We start from the raw sequence: 21,971 nt of genomic DNA, 5'->3' as shown, positions 1-21,971 counted from the left end.
CACCTGGGTGGCTCAGTTGATTGAACATCCAACTCTTGATTTTGGCTCAAGTCATGATTCCAGGGATGTAGGATCAAGCCCTGCATCCATACTCAATGTGGAGATTTTCACTCTTAAGATTAAGATTCTCTCTCTCTCTCTCTCTCTCTCTCTCTCTTCCTCTGCCCCTCTTCCTCACTCCCATTCTCTCTCTGATAAGATAAAAGATAAGATACTTTTCTTGCTTTGTCTTTTAAGATCTCATCTCATCTGATCCCATCCTACAATCATCATTCCACGTTGCAGACCTCTAGTCTTGTGACTGTCCATCCTTTGGGACCCAACTTAGGCATCTCCTCCAGGAAGCCTTCCTAGATTACTCAGGGCACCATGATTTCAAAGTACCTGCTGCTTATACCACTAACCTACGAGTGGGTGGTTTTATTTGTGTAAAATCCAAGCTTTCCATTGACCACTTGTCATAGATGCTGCTCAAGCACTCAATGATGAGTTGGACTAGATGTCCTGAGAAATTATCTTTTTTTTTTTTACTTTTACTCCCAAATAGACCATGATTCTTTCCACACACTTCTCATCATGTTGTTTATCCTCTTTACACCCCCACACTGGCCATTTAATAACATTTGTTGGATGTTTACATGAAGGCTAGGATTATGGTTATTTTATCTGTTACTTTATCTGGTGGATAATAAGAATGGTCACATCCATTTGTATGGAAGTAAAGATCGCCCCTGGATTGGGAAATAATTTCTCTCAGTTATTTGGGTAAGAGGTCTATCTTCGAGACTGGAAATGGGAACCAGTCATCCAATAAGACAGGACTCGAGCACTCTTGATATTAATGACAGCTCCCTGGTGGTGGTGGTCAATGGTATTATCAAACAGTGACAATCACAGAGTCCGAAAAAAGGAATGCTGGAAGGTACTATTCGAGGCACAGGGTAACTAACCCAAATGCCTGGACCAAGGACAGGATTTGTAATCTCTGAGTTCAAACTAACTCATGAGACGACCAGAATTCGGTATTCTGGGGGCACCTCAAAGACTCAGTCAGTTAAGTGTCCAACTCTTGATTTCGGCTCAGGTTATGATCTCATGGGTCATGAGTTTGAGCCCCGCATTGGGCTCTGCACTCACAGTGCACAGCCTGCTTGGGATTCCCTCTCTCTGCCCCTCCTCTGCTTGCATTCTTTCTCTGTCTCTCTCAAAAATAAATAAACATGAAAAAAATAATTCAGTATTCTGTAAAATTTTTATAAAAAAATGGTTTTGACAGGGGCACCTGGGTGGTCAGTCAGTTAAACATCCGACTTCAGCTCAGGTCACAATCTCACGGTTCATGAGTTCCCTCCCCACGTTGGGCTCTGCTCTGACAGCTCAGAGCCTGGAGCCTGCTTCAGATTCTATGTTTCCCTCTCTTGCTGCCCCTACCTCACTTGTGCTCTCTCTCTCTCAAAAACAAAATAAAACAAACATTAAAAAAATGATAATAGTGCCATGTCATATACCCTTTTGCATCTTTCTTTTTAAAAAAATGCTTTTGACATTTTTCAAATTCCCCTTTCAAATTTCCCTTTTGTTTTCCACACGCATTAAGTAAAGTTGTCTTTGAAAATCTGGTCTGTCTCATGTCTGTTCATGGAAACGAATTATAGGCTTTGCCTTTGCCTGAGCAAGCACGGGGCCAGAAGAACACGGTGGGCAACACACAAAGGCGTTAAAGAAACCTTACAGAATGGGAAAATCAGGAGGAACAGTGGGGGCCACCTGTTCAATTCCAAACCTGGGGAGGTTTAGGGTTTACCAAGAGTGGCAGCATTTTACTTATTTTTTTAAATGTTTATTTATCTATTTTTGAGAGAGGGAGGGATAGGGGAGGGGCAGAGAGAGAGCGAGCAAGAGAATCCCAACCAAGCTCCATGCTGTCAGCGCAGAGCCCGATGCGGGGCTCGAATTCAGGGACCATGAGATCCTGACCTGAGCCAAAATCAAGAGTTGGACACTTAAGGGACTGAGCCACCAGGGTGCCCCAGCAGCATTTTAAAACAGACAAACATTGCATTACTTGGAGTAACTTTCATTTCTCACACTAAAACATGAAAGTACTATTGCATAAAAATCAGAAGTGTATCACTTGCAAAAATTCAGAGAATGCATGCTATATGTTCTCTACAGCACAGGGCAGCACGTGACTGAGTAAAGATGATCACACTCATTTATGAATAATAAGCTTTTCCCCCTTGACGGTATAAACAAGGTCTGTGTTCCAATTACTTCTTTTTAAAAATCTTTTTAAATATTTATTTATTTTTGGGAGAGCGAGAGACAGAGCACAAGTGGGGGAGGGGCAGAGAGAGAGGGAGACACAGTATCTGAAGCAGGCTTTGGGCTCCGAGCCATCAGCACAGAGCCCAATGCAGGGCTCGAACCCACGAGCTGCGAGATCATGACCTGAGCCGAAGTCAAACGCTTAACCGATTGAGCCACCCAGGCGCCCCTGTGTTCCCAATTACTTCTATACAAAATGCAATTATTCCATCAAAAAAGTAATGCTGAAGCTCGTCTAAAAGATTGCCAGGCAGTAGTTTATCATAGTTACTCTAGATACACTTTTTCAATGACAAAATCTGTCTTATATATTATGAAATAGCTGTTGTATTAACTACTTTCAAAATAATGTGAGTACTGTAACAAATTTTAGAATTAAGCTATCTAGAAACGTTCTCACCATTCTCCCAATAATGTAAAATATATTAATACCTAGTAAATTCAAATAAATCATAGACATGATATAGTTAGGACTTAAACACATTTATATTACAAATTATATGAATTATATGCTTAAAATTCTTAAGTGCACATTCCTTAATTAATCTTAAATACAAATTCTCAAGATAAATGCATGAACACTTCAGCTCTTCCCATGTTAAAACTTGTGAAATGCTCATGAAAAACTCGTGAAAAACAGCATTGGGGTGCAATTTTTAGGTGAAGTTTGCTGAACCTTCCTGAGATATCCACAGCATTTTTAGACCCACTGGTTTTGAGGTTAGACAAACAGTAAATCAGAAAGTCTGGATCAGGTTTCTCACACCTGCCTCAAAGACTGCCCATAAAGATTTATTTGAAAACACTGATTTTTAAAAATATAACATCGGTGTGAAATTTGGGGTAACTGTTTTCCTTGGAAACCTATGAAATAGAATTTTCCTTCCAGAGGAAGAAAATTTGTTCATTTTCTTAGAAAAGAAACTTCACTCAATATATTTTTTTAAATTTTTTAAAAATGTTTGTTTTATTTTTGAGAGAGACAGAGCATGAGGGGGAGAGGCAAAGAGAGGGGGAGACACAGAATCCAAAGCAGGCTCCAGGCTCTGAGCTGTCAGCACAGACCCTGACGTGGGGCCTGAACCCATAAACCATGAGACCATGACCTGAGCCAAAGTCATCACTTAACCAACTGAGCCACCAAGGCACCCCTCAATATATTTCTTTAAGAAGCCAGATGTTGTGTATATTTCCTAAGTCTAGAATGCAGATATGGGATACTTCGGTCAACTGAATTTGCTCAAAACTAGAACACATGAACTAAAAAGTACTTAACTTCAAAATTACAATAGTCGTATGGGGCGCCTCGGTGGGTCAGTCGGGTAAGTTTCCCACCTCAGCTTAGGTCACGATCTCACGGTTCGTGGGTTTGGGCCCTGCATCAGGCCCTGTGCTGACAGCTCGGAGCCTGGAGCCTGCTTCGGATTCTGTGTCTCCCTCTCTCTCTGCCCCTCCCCTGCTCATGCTCTCTCTCAAAAATAAACAAACGTTAAAAAAAATTTTTCAAAATTACAATAGTAGAAGACATCCATGAAATACATTTCTATACAGGACACACCAATCACATACTATTATTTTTTTTTTTTGATGGCATAAGATGTTCTTACAGAACTTAGCATCAGGAGAACAAGAAATTATTCTATAAAGTATTTCCAGAAAAAAAAAATCCAGTTATTCAATCTTCTCCTTGATTGAGCTCTAATGTAAACACCAATTTACTTATACAAGGAATATTTTTGGTATAAAAGTTCAACAGATGCAAAGTGTTTAGGAGACAACCTGAGATTTTAGAAGCAAAATGGGTTCTTTAAATCAACTGGCATTAAAATATTAGAATAGAAATAGTAATAATTGCAAAATGCCATGATGGCACAGTGGTCACCAAAGTATTAGAGACGTGAACACAGTAGAAAAGTGATACTTTCAGACTAGCATGGGGAAAAAAGGTTTGAATAAAATTTAAAGTATTCATTGATACTTAATCAGTGGGTCTATGCAATAGTAACTCTCCAAAATGGAGCACATAACTGATGAGTAGACTCTTATCTGCAAGCAATCCACTGCATTAAAAAATAAAATAAAATAAATCCGTCATTGTCAGGGAGTCCTTGGCTTCTCATTTCTCGGGAGGCCTTTCAACGGCACCGGCCTCTTTCACATGAAGGAAGGTGAAAGCAGACTGGAACGTGCCATCACCGCTCTGTTGTGAAAAGCAGAGGAAGGTAGCCCACAGAAAACCACAAAGTCCAGTGTAAGCTGTCCTCCAGTGCGTGGGAACCAAGCTGAAGTTGGTCAGCTGTAACAGAAAGAAAGAGTATGCTAGGCTCCAGACAAACCACAGCCATGAATTAGCATTCTGAGTCATTCGACACTCACCTGCACAAAGGGCCAGTACATCAGACCACTCTGGAATAAAGAAAAACTTTATTAGAATGTGTTTTAATCACACACACACACACACACACACACACACACACACAATCCCACAGCTCATGCCATGAAAGATTAAGAAATACCAGGCAGATAAAATGTGGAGGTGGTATTATGTTTCAGACTAAGCCGCTTAAATCAGACTACTTAAAGTCTCTCAAGCAGAAGAGGGTAAGAGCTGTGCAAAGAGATTTCAGGTACAAGATATTTATATTAGTCATATCCACAGACCTAGAATGAGAAGACTCTCAGAATCAGTACCATTTCTCTTAGCCGCTTTCAAAATAACAACACATATTTATACATTGTGGTTTTACTGTTAGGCCAAGCAAATGCTATAGGAGTGTGTGTGTGTGTGTGTGTGTGTGTGTGTGTGTGTGTGTGTGTGTTAAAAGAGATAGCACTAGTGGGGGAGAGGGACAGAGAGAGGGAGAGAGAGTCATACACAGGCTCAATGCCCAGAGTGGAGCTGATGTGGGTCTCCAACCCACCACCCTGAAATCATGACCTGAGCCAAAATCAAGCGTTGGACGCTGAGCCGACTGAGCCACCCAGATGCCCCAGGAATATATTTATAAAAGGATCATCAGTAAAGTTTTAAATTTTTCATTCTTCATGGAATGATTTGTTAATAACATAGTCTATGTCACACAATGAGAGCCAGAGGGGACTCTAATTTTATCTAAGACGTTTGATTTTTTATGTAAAAAGATTGAAGGCAAATAATATATTCTACTATTTCTTGCTATAGAATAAGTTTAGCTGACATTCTCGTGTATTACAAAATACCGCCAAAAAGGGAGTATTTTGTTTTGGGGGTTTTGTTGTGGGGTTTTTTTGTTGCTGTTTTTTAAGGGGAAAAGCAAAACTGTATTCTTCAAAAACTAAAGTGTTGAGGGGCACCTGGGTGGCTCAGTCAGTTAAGTGTCCGACTTTGGCCCAGGTCACAATCTCATGGCTTGTGAGTTCAAGCCCCCGCCCACGGAGCTCTGTGCTGACAGCTCAGAGCCTGGAGCCTGCTTCAGATGCTGTGTCTCCGTCTCTCTCTCCTTCTCTGCTCCTCCCCCACTTGCAGTCTGCTTCTCTCTCTCTCTCTCTCTCTCTATCAAAAATAAAAATAAAAAAATTAAGAAAAATATATCAGTGTTGTAATAGACAAAAGAAGGCTAAGGAAATTTTCCCAATTAATGGAGACTAAAGAGACAGGACAACTAAATGCACTACCTGACCCTAGACTGCATCCTCTACCTTTTGAAAGGAAAAGAAATCCTGTAAAGACCATTAGATAGTGAATTTACAAACATGGTATAAAGTTGGTGGGTGAGATAAAAGGATTATTACCGCTGTTAAATGTATCGAAGTTGCTAACTCTGCTGTGGTTATATAAAGGAACATATTTATTCTTAGAAAATAGATACTTAAGTATCTAGGGGTAAAGCGTAATTCTGTGTGTAATTTACCCTCAAATGATCCAGAGAAACCGATAGAAAGATCGATGGATAGATGGATAGAGCCAGGAAATAATAAAACAAATAGGCAAAATGTTAACTATAGGCGAATATGGGTAAAGGGTATTCTTTGAACTATTCTGTTATTTTTCTGTCAGCTTGAAATCATTTCCAAGTTAAAGTTTTAAAAACCTATAAAAGATGGGGCATCTGGGTGGCTCAGTCAGTTAAGCGTCTGACTTCGGCTCAGGTAATGATCTCACGGTTCATGAGTTGGAGCCCCTCATCTGTGCTGACAGCTCAGGGCCTGGAGCCTGCTTCAGATTCTGTGTCTCCCGCTTTCTACCCCTGCCCTGCTGGCTCACTCTCTGTCTCTCAAAAATAAACATAAAAAATTTAAAAAAATAAAAACCTATAAAAGAGAAGAATGTAATACAAGATATATTTCTAAGAGGGGATATACCTGAGCCACCATATTGCAGGTAGTGAAAAGAGACATAAATTGCAAGCTATCTGTACAAAACAAAGTAAAAACTCAAGTACTACCTACATGTAAACAACATATAAATGAGACATGTTCTTTCCACCTTCATCCAAAGAACTTGGGATTGGGCATGGGGTTGATTCCTCAGCAACCAAAAAGGAATTCTGCTTTCACTCACATGTCCCTTGGGCTACAAGAAAGCTTTGTGACAGATTCTTTTTGGATGCTTCTTGTCTTCCAACTCCTAGTGTTTGTGCTCTTGGTTTCATTGATCAAGCTTGGCTCAAAAGCCCGGTTTTAACCAGTTTCTCCCATATCTAATGTCCTTCTCTCTGGGCTCTCCTCTGTGCATCTGGAAGTCTCCCTTTGGATATTCTAATGGCATCTAGAATTCAATATTTCTCAAACTGAACTCATCTATCTTTTTTCCCCAATCGGCTCGCTATCCTCTATGCACTATCCCAAGTGATAAGCTACCACTCGAGGCAGAGACCTGTGGGCCATCCGAGATGCGTCCTTGCCCCATTACCCCGACCACCAATCATTCACCCAGAGCGACAAATTCCACCTCCTAAATAGCTGTCCAATCAGTCCTATTTTTTTTTAAGTTTTATTTATGTATTTTGCGAGCATGAGTGGGGGAAGGGCAGAGAGAGAGGGAGAGAGAAAATCCCAAGCAGGCTTCACACTGACAGCTTGGGGCTCGATCTCATGAACCGTGAGATCATGACCTGAGCCGAGATCAAGAGCTCAACGCTTAACCGACTGAGCCACCCAGGCACTCCCCCGCCATTCTCTGTTTCTAATGTGACCTCGGTTACACTGACCCTCTAGCTGGTTTCTCCTGCCACTATTCCTGACGTATAGGATCCTTGGCAGGATATCCGACACCCAATAAAGGTGGCCTGTGTGTCTTAGTTAAGGGAGGAGAATCTGAAAGACCTGCAAGTCCCTGCTTAAAGCCCCTTTCTTTCCCAATTCTGCTGGCTTGCTCTTTTTTTTTAAACGTTACATGTAGATGCCTCCATAGGATCTCTGACATAATGGGCAAACTTGTTTCTTTTTCCAAAATAAAGCAGAAGAAAATCACATTTGGATTTGTGAGTCACGATGGGCTCCTGATTTCTGCCCCAAGGGAAGTAACAAGAGCTCTGAATACTCTTTCCCCTTAAAGGAGAAGAAACTGGGGCACCTGGGTGGCTCAGTCGGTTGAGTGTCCGACTTCAGCTCAGGTCATGATCTCACGGTCCGTGAGTTCGAGCCCCTCTTCGGGCTCTGTGCTGATGGCTCAGAACCTGGAGCCTGCTTCAGATTCTGTGTCTCCCTCTCTCTCTGACCCTCCCCTGTTCACGCTCTGTCTCTCTCTGTCTCAAAAATAAATAAACGTTAAAAAAAAAAGGAGAAGAAACTGTCCCTGAGCATAACGGCAGGTGGGGTGGGGAGGGGAGCATGCAGCTTCCGCCCTCCCTACCATCTGCCTCCAACCATCAAGCAGGCAATGCTGATTCTGGGGTTCAGTATTACTCCATAGAAGATGCCAGAATCAGTACAGGCAATAGCCCGGTGTGGCTTGGCACCGCCTCTGATAGGGAATTAAACACACGTGAAGCCCAAGGCCCAGTCTGTGCATATTCGGCCCTCCTGAAAACTCACTTAATTGGGATTAATAGAATAAAACATGCTCTAGGCCAGGGACAGAAAGCACCCCTGATTTTGCCAGGCCTTCAGGGTGCTGCTCAATAAATCTTCAGGGAATAAGTTAATAAATACTTGTTGGACTGGGTTGTGTATATTTGTATTGAGCAAACGGTGTGACACGTGACTTGCTTTGAGTCTAGAAGTGATCTTGGGGAACATCCTTCACAGGGACGCAGCAGAATGTACACCTGGGGACATTGGCTCTGAATGGGCATGATTCCATTAATCACTCATGTGTTACTATTCCTCTTGTGCACCAACCTCTTTGGGTCCAAACTTCACTAAATAAACTATAACCATGATAAGAGTAAATTTTCAAAACAGGACTCATCATGAACATTGACTAAAATTCAGACACGCATGTATAGACACTCCCAATATAGAGACACCCTTAAAGCGTCTTACTCAGTCACTAGCAAAACAATCTTAAGATCTCTCCATCAATATACCGTCCCCTGGTGCCAACCAACTGGAGCCCTAGCTTAAGAAGAGTTTCCTTAAAATGTACTTAATTTTACAAATATACGAAAAGATCTGGGTTACCTTTTCCAAAGTCTGTTCTTACCTTGTACGTATTCCAGAATTTCTGTTTCAGGTCCAAAAATATGTCATCCTTTTCCTGGAGAATACTCATGCCTATTTGTAAAAACACACACCAAAAGAATTTTTGAAAGATTCAGTGGGAAGAATACTGCCTAACAGTTAAAATTTCCTATTTCAAAATGCAAAGTGGCCGGTGGTATCTTCTCATTCATCATGTCCCTTCTGACCCAACAGTGAAAACGACATAACCTCCATTCTAAAACCAGATAAATCTTTGGGCACCTGGGTGGCTCAGTTGGTTGGGCATCCAACTCTTGATTTTGGCTCAGGTCATGATTTCACGGTTCGTAGGATGGAGCCCCAAGTCAGGTTCCAGGCTGACAGCAAGTACCTACTTAGGATTTTCTCTCCCTCTCTCTCTGCCCCTCCCCTGCGCATCTTCTCTGTCTTTCTCTCTGTCTCAAAATAAACAGTTTTTAAAAACAAAAAATAAAATTTGAAAAATCCTTAAATAAATAAACAAAAACTGGATAAATCTTAAAGGAGTGATAAATATGAAGTAGAAATAGCAGAGTATAAAAGTGATAGAAAATATACACATTTTTTTTTTAAGAGAATTCACAGCATTCAGATAGCAGGATAATTGCTGACTTCTCTGCCTTCCAAACTTTTTGTAAGATGTTTAAAATTTTAGAAATATAGAGGTGCCTGGGTGGCTCAGTCGGTTAAGCGTCCAACTCTTGATTTTGGCTCAGGTCATGATCTCCTGATGCGTGAGATCAAGCACCGCGTTGGGCTCCAGGCTGACAGCAGGGAGCCTGCTTGGGATTCTCTCTTTCCCTCTCTCTCTCTGTCCCTCTCCTGCTCACAGGCGCACACACATGAGCTCTCTCTCTCTCTCTCTCTCTCTCTCTCTCTCTCTCTCTCAAAATAAAAACTTTAAAAAATAATTAATAAATGAATGAACAAATATTTAATTTCCTTCTTTAAAAAAAAAAGTGGCTGACAGACTCTGGGTGCTCTGGCAACTACAAAGTTCCCCCTCAATATTCTAATCAGAATTATTCCAGTATCATTATTCCAATCAGAATCTGAAAGCAAGAACATCGCTTGAGCCTTCCTAAAAACATTCTGAAAACTTTGCATGTTCAACAACCCTGAAAAGAAATTCAGGGAGCAAAGACAAAATCCTCCTATTTTAGGAAGGAGTAAAAATAAAAGTGCTTTAAAAATTCTCCTTCAAATCTGATTAGGAGGAAGGGGAAATGAGAGGTGTTTTTTTTCAGCCTATTGCAAGGGATTTTTAGAACAGAATTTAGGAGAATACCCTTGCATGGAAGTATTGGTAAGGTCGGGTTCCACTTACCCAGCACTAATTAAGCGTTAAGCACTTTATGTGCCTTATTCCATTTGACTCCCCTCTCCAACAATCTGCGGATGTTGGTAGTTACAGAAGCAGAAAAATGAGCTTGGGGAGGTTAATGTTATACCACGTCCAACCTGGGTGCAGATTCCCAGCTGGACCTCTCCATCATAATCCAAGCTCCCCCAGGTGGCCCCAGCACAAAGGATCATCTGATACAGGCAATTTCCCAGTTGGAAATGCCTGGAACAAACATCCAACCCACTCCTCCCACCTTCATTTTCACACGAGGAGAGGGAAATCAGGCCAGAAATCTAAAAAGCAAAACAAAGCAGCCATCTGGGTAGGGATCCATGTCAAGAGCCAAGGGCCTCAGACTTGAACCGCAGGCCTCCTGGAGCCTGGTTACCGAGGCTTCTTTCTGCTTTCACACACAGTGACAACACCCAAGATTAAGAACACGGTATGGGGGTGCCTGGGTGGCTTAGTCGGTTAAGCGTCCGACTTTGGCTCAGGTCATGATTTCACAGCTCGTGGGTTTGGGCCCTGTTTCAGGCTCTGTGCTGACAGCTCTGAGCCTGGAGCCTACTTTGGAATCTGTGTCTCCCTCTCTCTGCCCCTCCCTAGCTCGTGCTCTGTCTGTCTCTATCTCTCAAAAATAAATAAATGTTAAAAAAAAATTTTTTTTTTAAAAAAGAACATGGTATGGAATGGATTGTGTGGATTATGTTGTCTTTCGGCAAATCACTTAACCCCCTTCGAATCTCAGTTTTCTGCTCTGTAACACAGCAATAATAAAGTGGATCTGCCTCCCTTGGTTGTTTGAAGATCAAATGGGAATCCAGTTCCCAGAGGCCCAGCCCCTAGGTCTCAAATCCTCACCAGCGTTCAAGACCACTGCAGTAATGGCCACGAGGAACTTCCTTGCCAATGTGGCATGGAAGTCACACCTTGGTACCAGGCACCCAGCAGCCCCAGCCTTGGGTCCTCTATTTCCCTGACCCCACTGACCCCATCAGCCCTGGGATAGCTGAGCCCACAGCAGGCAACGAGGCCCTTCATGCTTCCTGTGGGGTCTGTGAGAAAAGGAACGGAATCTGGCTCCCCAAAATAAGGCCCATAAGGCATTGTGGTTTCTTCAAGGAGATGATTGGAGCCCAACAACCCAGTTTAGAAGGCACCGACAGCCACTGAAAAGACGACCTTCTTGGGGGAATCTGTTATCCCCAATGCAAAGGCCAGGCCCAGGACCCTTGGATTTTCTTACAGAATTGGTGCCACTCCCCTGCCCTCGCCCTCACCCACTATAGAAACTGCTAGGAGGACAGAGGCTACAGAGCCCCTGGCATTGGTTTTGGCCTTTAAGGTCCTGTGGAAGATTCCCAAAGTCAGGCCTTTAGGACCCAGGGTGATTTTCTGAGGAAGGGCCTCGTAGGTCTTTTCCTAGGCGTAGAGTTCTCTATGGCAAGATCCGAGGTCCCCTCACATTTTCTGTGGCTTTTTTATACAGGGAATGCACCCCCAAAGGAAATTCTTGTTACCAAAGCAGGACTGAGGCCTTGAGCATGAATTTTCTGGGGGACTCTGTTCCACCTGCTCTGCGCCCATGGTCCCCAGTCCCCTCCCATTTCATTGATGTGTCTGCCAGTAGAAAGGGGGCCCGTAGCCCTGAGCGTGGATTTTCCCAGGAGCAGGACTGCCCTGTCCCATAACTAGGTCACTAGGGTTGCAGCCGCCATGGACAGGAGCTACGTCTCCTCGACGTTTATTCGGACCTTTTCCAAGGGGAAAAGGCGGCCGCCCAGTCCTGCCTCCCTCCAGGTCTAGCCGACTTCCCAGGCTCCCTGAAACCACTCAACTATGCACAACCCCAGCGTCCCAACTCCGATCCTGGACCCTGGCCTCCTAGTTCTCCGCTTCTCCAACCACCACCTCTGAACTTCCCCCCTTAATCTCCTGTCCCCAGACTTGTCAACTCTTGCACCTCGACCTCCTGCTCTTCCCTTGGCTCTCTCAGCCGGCTGAAATCCTGCCCTCACCCCCACCCCTTGGCTTGCAGCCCGGGTCCGGCCCTAGAGCCCCTGGCTCCATCCCAGCCCCCAGGAGCCCCCAGCCCCGGCCTCCAGTCCCCCAACCTTGGCTCCAGGCCCCCTCGTCGGATCTCGCCCTGGACCCGGTCCCCGCCCGGGCCGCTCACCGGCATAGAAGGCCGAGACGGCCACGGGCCCGCCGATCGCCTGATCGCACAGCACCTTGGCCAGCACGGCGCGCGGAGCACGGCCGGGCAGCGCGCGCTCCAGCGCGCGCAGCCATACGTAGTTGAAGTTGGCGTGGAAGGTCACGGCCACGGTGGCCACGCGCCGCGTCTGCTGCCAGTCGGCCGGACCGCCCCGTAGCCGCTGCTGCAGCGCGTCGCCGGCGGAGAAGAGCGCCGCGTAGAGCAGCACGTTCGTGGGCCACGGGTAGCGCCGGGCAGCGCGCAGCAGCGCCCGCCACCCACCCGCCATGCCCGCGCTGGGGGCGACCGCCAGCGACCGCCGCGCAGGCCCCCTGGGCCACGCCCGCCCGCCGGCCCTGCCCTAGGCGCCGCCTCCGCCACCTGCACCTGTCTTCCCAGATGCTCCCGAGTCATTGGGCGGCCCGCGCACACCCAATCCGCGCCGTCCAATCCCGTGGCCACTAACCGTTGCGGGGCTGAGCCTTGGAAACGTGGCCGGTCCACAAAACGCGTGGTCCATGTCCATGAAACGTCCAGAATGGGCTAACGCGCAGCGACGGAAAGTAGATAGCCGTTGCCAGAGGCTGGGCGATGGAGAGAACGCGAAGCGACTGGGTGTGCGGTTCCTTGGGGGGCGACGAAAGCGTTCTCTGTTAGGGGTGATGGTTGTACGGAAAACCATTGCATGCTATTTCAAACGGTGAATTCTATGGTATGTGAATTGCAGCTCAAAAAAAAATGGGGGCGGGGGGAAGGGATACCAAAATTCAGTTACCAAGAGGATGGTGTATGTTAAATGTTTACAGGCACGGAACTCACCCTTCCAACGCACACAATACACTTGTGTCGCTTAGAGGCAAAGCCACAAGTTAAAATGTGAGGCCTTTCGTGGATGGGGAAGTGAGGCTGGAGGACCTATTGCCTTCGCTTCAGTGTGTGGACTCCCTGAATATTGCCTCGGAAAACGTGCGGAGCTCCCAGGCAGAGTCCCTGAAGCACGGCTCAGGGGGGATCCCAGCAACAGATGTCATCTCTGATCTAATGGAACTCAGTTGTCTGCTTTTTTTCCTCCCTTTTTTCTTCCTTCTCTGTCACATTCAAACCCATTCTCATTCTCTCTCTTCTTCTTCTTCTTCTCTTTTTTAATTTTTATTTATTTTGAGAGAGAGAGAGCCATCCAGCACGCCAGCAGGGGAGGGGCAGAGAGAGAGGGAGAGAGAGAGAATCCCAAGCAGGCTCCATACTGTCAGCACAGAGACCCTCAAGGAGTTAAATCTCACCACCATGAGATCATGACCTGAGCCAAAATCAAGAGTCAGATGCTTAACTGACTGAGCCACCCAGGCACCACCCCTCCCTTCTATTTGTTTACCCTATTTTATTTCATTTTAGGGTTTTTTTTTAACTCTTGGCTTTTCATTTTGAAAGGATTCCAGACTTCAAAAAAATTGCAAAAATTGTACAAGAGTTCCCATATAGGCATCACCCAAGCTTCCCCAAATACTGACGTCTTGCATAACCATAGTACAATGATCAAAGCAAGAGAGCAGTCGCTGATGTCATACTATTACCTCATCTACAGACCTTATTCAAATTATTGCCAATTGTCCCCCTGAAGTCCTTTTTCCAGTCTGGCATCCAACCCCCGATCACTTTGCGTGGCACTGAATCGTTACGTATCTATCACCTTAGTCTCCACTCGGGGGCACTAACCTGTTATTTTGCAGACTTCCTCCACGTGTCAATCCTGTTGTTAGGGGATGAATTGTGCCCCTCCCAAAATTCATATGTTGGAGCCCTAAGCCCCAATATCTCAGAATGGGGCTGTTTGGGATATAGGGTCTTTAGATGGGACCCTAGTCCAATCTGCCTAGTGTCCTGATAAGAAGAGAAAATCTGGACGCACAAATGGGCACCAGGGTAATGCACACACAGAGGAAACGCTGTGTGGGGACACAGTGAGAAGGAGGCTATCTGCAAGCCAAGGAGAGAGGCCTCCAGAGAAACCAGCCCGGCTAATACCTTGGCCTCAGACTTTAGTCTCCTGAACTATGAGAAAAATACAGTTATTTTTTAACCCACTTCATCTGTGGCATTTTGGTCTGGCAACTCTAGCTGACTAACACACCCATTCTCTTCAATTCTTGGGAATCTACCAATTTCTGTGTTCTTTGACCCTTTCTATTTGCGTAAGTCAGCATCTAGGCATTCTTCCCCAGCCCACCCCACCCCCTCGTTCTGTTGTCACATAATCTTTTCTGACTCTGACCCACCTGCCTTCCTCTTAGAAGGACCCTTGTGATTACAGTCAGCCCATCTGGATAATCCAGAATAATCCCCATATATCAAGATCCGTTCCTCAAGGGTCATCTACAAAGTCCCTTTTGCCATGTAAAATAATGTATTCACAGGTTCTGGGGATTCAGATGTGGACTTCTTTGGAGGACCATTATTCAGCCTACTGTAACTCCCCTTTATCGTGTCCTCCTCTGTAACCCTTCTGATCTCTTCTGACAGCAACTGATCATGTTAGCTGAAATCCAGCTGTCCATTTCTCCATGTGTAGAGATTAGGCCCGTTTGTCCACACTTTTTCATTCATTCACTTAATTGATCGGTATTCTTTTTTTTTTTTTTAAGTGTATTCATTATTTCTGAGAGAGAGAGCAAGAGAGCGAGCATAAGTGGGCAGAGAGAAGGAAACAGAGAATCCGAAGCAGGCTCCAGGTTCTGAGCTGTCAGCACAGAGTCTGATGCGGGGCTTGAACTCCCAAGCTGTGAGATCGTGACGAAAGCCAAAGTTGGATGCTTGACCGACTGAGTCACCCAGGTGCCCCAGTTGGTCATTATTCTTGAGCACTATTATGTGCCAGGCACTAAACTATGTACTTGTGGCAAGGATTTGTATTTGCAGGGCCTTTTTAAAAAAATCTAATCCCTGGGGCACTTGGCTGGGTCAGTCGGTTTCGCATCTGAGTCTTGATTTTGGCTCATGTCGGGATCTCACAGTTCTTGGGATGCAGCCCCATGTCGGACTCTGCACTGACAGTGCAGAGCCTGCTTGCGATTCTCTCTCTCCCTCTCTCTCTGCCCCTCCCCCACCCGCTCGTTCCCTCTCTCTCTCAAAATAAATAAACATTAAAAACAAAACTAATTCCTGCCTACATCAGGGGGGCAGTGTGGCCTTCGTTATGAAAAAAAGAAAATCGCCCTCATTATTCCTACACAACTGCCTTGACCAGGTTTGTTAGGGAGAAAAACAGAGCAAAATTGGAGACTGGAAACAGGGAAGCGGGGTGGAGAGGGGTTCGAGTTGCCAGATCAAATACAGGATGCCCAGTTAACTTGAAATCTTCAGACGAGTCCTGCATAACGTTTTAGTGTCGGTATGCCCCGTGCAATATTCAGGACACACACTAAAAAAAATTTCACTGCTCCTCTGAAATGCAAAGTTAATGGGGCACGCTCTATTTTTTTTTAATTTATTCTGCTAAATCTGGCACCCCCAAAGGATGGTGCTGACAGTCATTGAGGGACCACTACGCGTGTCCATTATCTACGAGGCACCCGATGCATTAACTCATTTACTCCTCACAGAAGCCCAGTGAGGCAGATTGCTGACAATCCTCAGGGGGCCACGTATCCTCCAAAATCTACGGCGATCTTTATCAAGCAGCTCAACAGATTTGCTTAATGGGAGTTGAAAGAAAGAGAAATAAATACTAAGAAGGCCGACACGCTTTTACATGAGTTGCTATATACTTGTGTCTTCCTAAAAACAATAAAAAATCCAGTTAGGACAATATCAGTCAAGCAAACGCTGAAGGACCCACATGGCCTTCAAACAAGAGACGATGTTCTAAGATGAATTAAGTCGTTACATTGATGCTTCCTCATCTGTGCAGGCTGTGATTCAGAGCCCTCCGGCAATAACGAGGCAAGGCTTTCCATGTGACATTAATATCCCTGAGCAGCGCGGGGCAGGGTAGCTGGAGAACAGAGTGCTGTGTTAAAATTTAACAGAGGAGTTTCGTGAGGAAGCTTTGGGAATAAAGCACTGATGTGGGAGCTGAGTTTCAGTTTACAACTAAGGGTCACATTAAAAATACATTAGCATGATTACAATGAGGCTTCTCGTAAGTTATTGTTTCACGTTATTTAAATGAATCGGGGCTTCTTACGAACCACTGAGTGCGCCACGGTGTCTAAAACCTCCTGGCTCCTCTTGAAGACTTCTCTGAAATTTCTACTGACAAACTAAAAGTTTCCAAGCTTAAAAAAGGTCGCAAGACTGACAGGTCTGTTTTCCAAAGCACAGAGAAAGCAATCAGTTAAGGCTACCCCTAAAAAAAAAAAAAGTCACTGAAGCTCTTCAAACCTTTTCAAAATCACCTATAAGAAATGACTTGTCTCCGGGAATGGGCACAGAGCAGGAAACTGTCTTCCTCCTTGTCACCTGAAATGAGGTTCAAGGGAGGCTGGTAAGGATACTATGGAAACCTCCCTCGTTCCTCGTTTGTTTGCGCACCCATCCCTTCATTCCAGAGCCGTCCCTTCTTAAAGAAGGCTCTGGAATTTCCCCAGCAGAAGGAAGGGAGCTACGTGTGCCCAGCGAGCACAAGGTTTTCGCTTCGTGTGGCTGCAGGTGGATAAAAAAGAGCCATGCTTTATGCAAATTTGACTACAGTAGTCCCATCCTCCCACCCCCCCACCCCGCCCTACCCCTTATCTGCGCTTTGGGGGACCAGAGGTCAACCCCTACCAGGAAGCAAATGATCCACCTTGTGACGAATCCTCAGAGGGTCATTCGTAGCCTAACCTGAGGTCACAGCGCCTAAGTCACTCACAGCACTTCATGTCATTGTGTGGACATTTTATCACCTCCCGTCACCACAAGAAGGGTGAGTACAGGACAGTAAGATATTTTGAGAGACCACATTCACATAACTTTTGTTACAGATTATAGTTACAATTGTTCTATTTTATCACGAGTTACTGTTTTGAATCTCTCGCTGTGCCTGATTTATAGATTACACTTTATCATAGGTAGGTATGTATGGGGAAAAAAACCCTAGCTTATACAGTATATATGTTCAGTACTGTCCGGGGGTTCAGGCATCCACTGGAGGGATCTTGGAATATATCCCCTGACGATAAGGGGGGACCTGTTGTATGACTTTTTTTTAAGGTTATTTTTATTTGGATGGATTTTCTTTGAATGATGAATGGGATTGAAATTATAGGGGTGGGAGTAAGAGGCATCACCCACTGCTCGATCCCTATCTGAATGTGCACCAGGAGGTAAAGAACAGGCACTCCAGATGGAAAAGTTCAGAAGGAAGGTTAGAAGGAGGAAGATAGATGGAAGCCCGCTTCCCGCCAGAGTCTCAGTTTCTCCTGTTAGCAGAAATGATATTAAGCAATTCTGTCACGAAATCATAGCATTTCAGCTCCGATGTGGAAAAACCATGTCTAAAAATTCTGTCTCACGGCATCTACGTGTCTTAGTCGGTTGAGCATCTGACTTCAGCTCAGGTCATGATCTTGCAGTTCGTGAGTTCTAGCCCCACATCGGGCTGTCAGCACAGAGCCCACTCCGAATCCTCTGTCCCCCTCTCCCTACCCCTCCCCTGCTTTTGCTCTCTCAAAAATAAGTAAATATTTTTTAAAAATTGTGTCTCCATGACCTAGCAATTCTCATACCCTTGACATTGACACAAATTATGTGAAAGGTGCTTGGATCAATACCATGGGTTTTAGGACATTTTGATGTTGGCCAGATGTGAAACAAAACACGGAGGCTAAATATCTGTTCTTTGCTCTTGTTTAGAAATTTGGAATACTTCCTCATCCTTCTATCCTGCCTCCAGTAGAATACTGAAACATGGCAATAGATTTCTTAACAGGGATGGGGGGCTTTATAGATCCCACCTGCAACTTGGTATTTTGAACTATTTTTTTTATGTTTATTTTGAGAGAGAGAAAGAGAAAGCACGAACAGGGGAGGGGCAGAGAGAGAGAGGGAGAGAGAAAATCCCAAGCAGGCTCTGTGCTAACAGCTGGGGGGGGGGGGGGGGTTGATGAGGGGCTCAGTCTCATGAACCAGGAGATCATGACCTGAGCCAAAATTAAGTGTCAGAAACTTAACCGACTGAGCCACCCAGGCACCCCACAACTTGGTATTTTAAGATGGTTCTATTTGAAAGAAATATTTGAAGTAGAGTGTTTCTCTGGCAAAGGAAGTCTGTTTTCATCAGCTTTATTTTAAGCAACTATTTCTCACAATTGGTGTGGGATAATAGAGCAATTAAATTTATTTTATTAATTTTCCATTGTAATTTTGGGGGAAAAGAAATACTTTTGCAAGTCCTCCTTAAATACATTAAAAAGAGATGAAATTTAAAAATCTGAAACCAGGGGCGCCTGGGTGGCGCAGTCGGTTAAGCGTCCGACTTCAGCCAGGTCACGATCTCGCGGTCCGGGAGTTCGAGCCCCGCGTCAGACTCTGGGCTGATGGCTCAGAGCCTGGAGCCTGTTTCCGATTCTGTGTCTCCCTCTCTCTCTGCCCCTCCCCCGTTCATGCTCTGTCTCTCTCTGTCCCAAAAATAAATAAACGTTGAAAAAAAAATTAAAAAAAAAATCTGAAACCATGGAAAACCCAACATCAGAGGGAGCTTTAAAGATAGTACATATTCAACATGCAAATGAATTAAGCATTTCCACATAAAAGGTGAATTAATTATGGAGACGTTTCTTTTCCAATTAGGCTTTTTTTGAACTCTGAAACTCCAATTGCTGTAGGAAATGTATGACTCTACCAATATGTGGAAGAAATAACTAGAATACGGATCTAGGGACGGGTTTAGTACTCTATTCGTCTGATCCAATCAGAGAGAGAAATCACGTTGTAATAAGACAAGGGAACGTATACTACAGTTGATTCTTACTCTTCAACGTAGATACACTGCATAAAGTTGCTATGCACCTTAAATTAGCAAATGTTGAACCATTACTTTTCCAGGATTAGGTTCCCTTGAGCCTCTGGTCACAGCATTTTCATCAACTGATGAATCCATAAACTCGCTTTGTGTTTCTGTTGAAGGGCACCCCATTTAATATGTACTGTTGATTCATTAGCGTTGATCTCAGCCAACAACATTATATAACTCGTGTCGGAACAAAGCTTATCTATAGGCGTTTTCTGTTGAAGGCTCACACAGCCTTCTTGCGCTCAGGAATGCTAAGGACTGCTTTAAGCGCTACGTTTAAGGGCCATTTTAAATAGCGAATTCACTCAGAGCACAAAAAATGAAGAAAACCTGGCACTAAATAGATTGAGAAAGGGACACTTGTTTACAGTCTGAGAGCTGCGATATGAAGACAGAGCGTCACCTGGTTCAACGGCAGCTGGGAACACACAGGCTGGTTGACTCAAATGTGTTGCTGCTCTGTGCGTGCACATGACACTTCAAATGACAGCAAAAGCATCAGGAGTGTAGATGTGGGGGTTCCAAACAAACTTTAGCGGAGCAGTTGAGTTTGCAAATATGGAACCCACCAATAATGAGGATTGACTCCATACAGAATTGCTGATGGGGAATTGGAATAATGAGGGGTTGGAAAACAAGAGAACTCTGAAGAGTATACAAAGGGACAGCTGCTGTCTCTCTCCTGCGACTGAGATGAAACACCCAAGGAAGAACTCTCCTCACTCCCAGGGCTGAGATCCTGATCTTGTTGGGAGGACACAGCCGCGGCTTACTGAAAGGCAAAGTCAGTGGCTAGAAAGGCCTGCTAGCTGCTGGCATTTGCTGGAAATCTGCCCCCTGGGGTAAGCTGTTATGGGGCAGTGTCTCATTAGAGGTCTTCTGTTACAAAACCACTAGAGACAGGGTGCCAACAGGGGATATCATGATTTATAATAAGAGATATATATATTTGATCTTCATTCTGTTTCTGGCTGAGAGCTCCTAAAACCCTTGGAATTTCCTGAGCAATCAGAGACCATTTTTTGTTATAGAATTTGATTTTTCTTTTTTTTTTGTACTCAGCTCCTGAAACAGCTCCAGAGCCTTAAAGCTGAAAGGAGTGTCTTAGTATTCGTCCCAAGCCCCTTTCAACCACACCCGAGTTTGCGTTTGTGTGAATGAAGCGACTCTTGAAAGCCTTTAAGGAGGCGTGGCGGGAGGGGCGGGGGCTATTTCCAGCAGAACCAATCAGATGATTAGAGGGTGGGATGTTTCAGCTCCACCCCCAGCCGCCTACCTCCAGGGAAGGGACAGGGGGTGGAGCCTGAGTTCAATCACCAGTGACCAGTGATACAATGAATCATTTCTGTGTAAGGAAGCCTCCATTAAAAAAAAAAAAAAAAAAAAAAAGATGAGTTCAGAGAGCTTCTGGGGTGGTGAATACGTGGAGATTTGTAGAGAGTGGGGCCCTCAGATGTGGGTTCCACATCCTTTCCCCCTACCTCGCCCTATGCTTCTCTTCCATTTTGCCTTATATCTTTTTTTTTTTTTTTTGTAGACTTTATTTGATTATTTTGAGAAAGAGAGAGAGAGTACAAGCAGGGGAGGGGCAGAAAGAGAGGGAGAGAGAGACAGTCCCAGCATTCTCTGTCTCTGCCTCTCCCCTCCACCTTCTGTTTCAAAATAAATAAATAAACTTAAAAAAAAAAAAGTAAAGCTTATATTACACATGCCATTTTCTTTCCTTTTTGAATTAACAGCATATCATCATCCCATGTCAATAGGAAGGTTTCCACATCACTATTTTTAAAGGTGTGTATGAACCAATTTTACTATAATTTAATCAATTTCATATATTGTTGAATATATAGGTTGTTTTAACATTTTTACCATTATATACAATGTTGCTGTTGACATTCTCACAGTTAAGTCTTTAACTTCATTATCTTACATGTCTGGTGGTAGAATTTGGGGGAGAAAAGATACGTATATTCTAAGTTTTTTGTTGTTACTGAATGCCAAATTACATTCAGTTCAGTACAACTGAAACTTATAGAAGATTTAATAATAGTTTGAAATTCTATCAGTAATGCAAAAGAGTGTTTTCTTCTACTTTAACAGTAGATATTATTAAAAACAAAAAAAAAAACCACGTTGATTTGATCAACAAGAATGGTATCTCCTTTGATTTTTACACATTTGGTCACTAACAATGTGTGTGTGTGTGTGTGTTTATTGACCATTTGCACATCTTTTCCTTTTTAAATGTTGTATGTTAATGTTCTTGTTCATTATTCTTTCGAGCACAAAGTTTTAGAGAAGGCTGAATTATTTCATAAAATATAAATAAATCTGAAATGAATGAAAAGTAGAATTTACCTTTTTATACTATTTTATCTTTTTGCAATGTCACCTAAAATAATCACTATCATCTAAAATTTTACTTTAGGGAAAGAAGACTCTGAAACATAAGTAAAAATTAGCTTAAAATG

At 44.0% G+C, this 21,971-nt stretch overlaps 1 protein-coding gene across 2 annotated transcripts; it reads right to left on the bottom strand.

Moving 5' to 3' along the window:
• Window positions 1–1,233: 1,233 nt before the first annotated feature.
• On the bottom strand, window positions 1,234–12,907 carry MPV17L (MPV17 mitochondrial inner membrane protein like). 2 transcript variants are annotated; one of them, XM_027043192.2, is made up of 4 exons: window positions 12,492–12,896; window positions 8,954–9,024; window positions 4,705–4,734; window positions 1,234–4,624 (listed from the first exon to the last, which is right to left on the bottom strand). In XM_027043192.2, the coding sequence occupies exons 1-4, from the start codon at window positions 12,799–12,801 to the stop codon at window positions 4,445–4,447; spliced, it is 591 nt and encodes a 196-aa protein (XP_026898993.1). In that variant the 5' UTR covers window positions 12,802–12,896; the 3' UTR covers window positions 1,234–4,444. The 2 variants fall into 2 exon arrangements, with proteins under 2 accessions (XP_026898993.1, XP_026898994.1); XM_027043193.2 differs by lacking the exon at window positions 8,954–9,024 and having other exon boundaries at window positions 12,492–12,907.
• Between the last annotated feature and the right edge of the window lie 9,064 nt (window positions 12,908–21,971).

The sequence above is a fragment of the Acinonyx jubatus genome, chromosome E3, assembly GCF_027475565.1.
Source record: "Acinonyx jubatus isolate Ajub_Pintada_27869175 chromosome E3, VMU_Ajub_asm_v1.0, whole genome shotgun sequence".
NCBI lineage: Eukaryota > Metazoa > Chordata > Mammalia > Carnivora > Felidae > Acinonyx > Acinonyx jubatus.
This window is presented reverse-complemented; position numbering and strand designations above follow the sequence as displayed.

Bases quoted from the DNA above. Each gene is read 5' to 3' on its own strand.
- MPV17L (XM_027043192.2), bottom strand. From the start codon at position 12,801: ATGGCGGGTGGGTGGCGGGCGCTGCTGCGCGCTGCCCGGCGCTACCCG. The intron at 4,735-8,953 runs GTAAGAACAGAC...TCTTTATTCCAG, and splicing joins AATTCTGGAATACGTACAAG to AGTGGTCTGATGTACTGGCC. The intron at 4,625-4,704 runs GTGAGTGTCGAA...TTTCTGTTACAG, and splicing joins TGTACTGGCCCTTTGTGCAG to CTGACCAACTTCAGCTTGGT.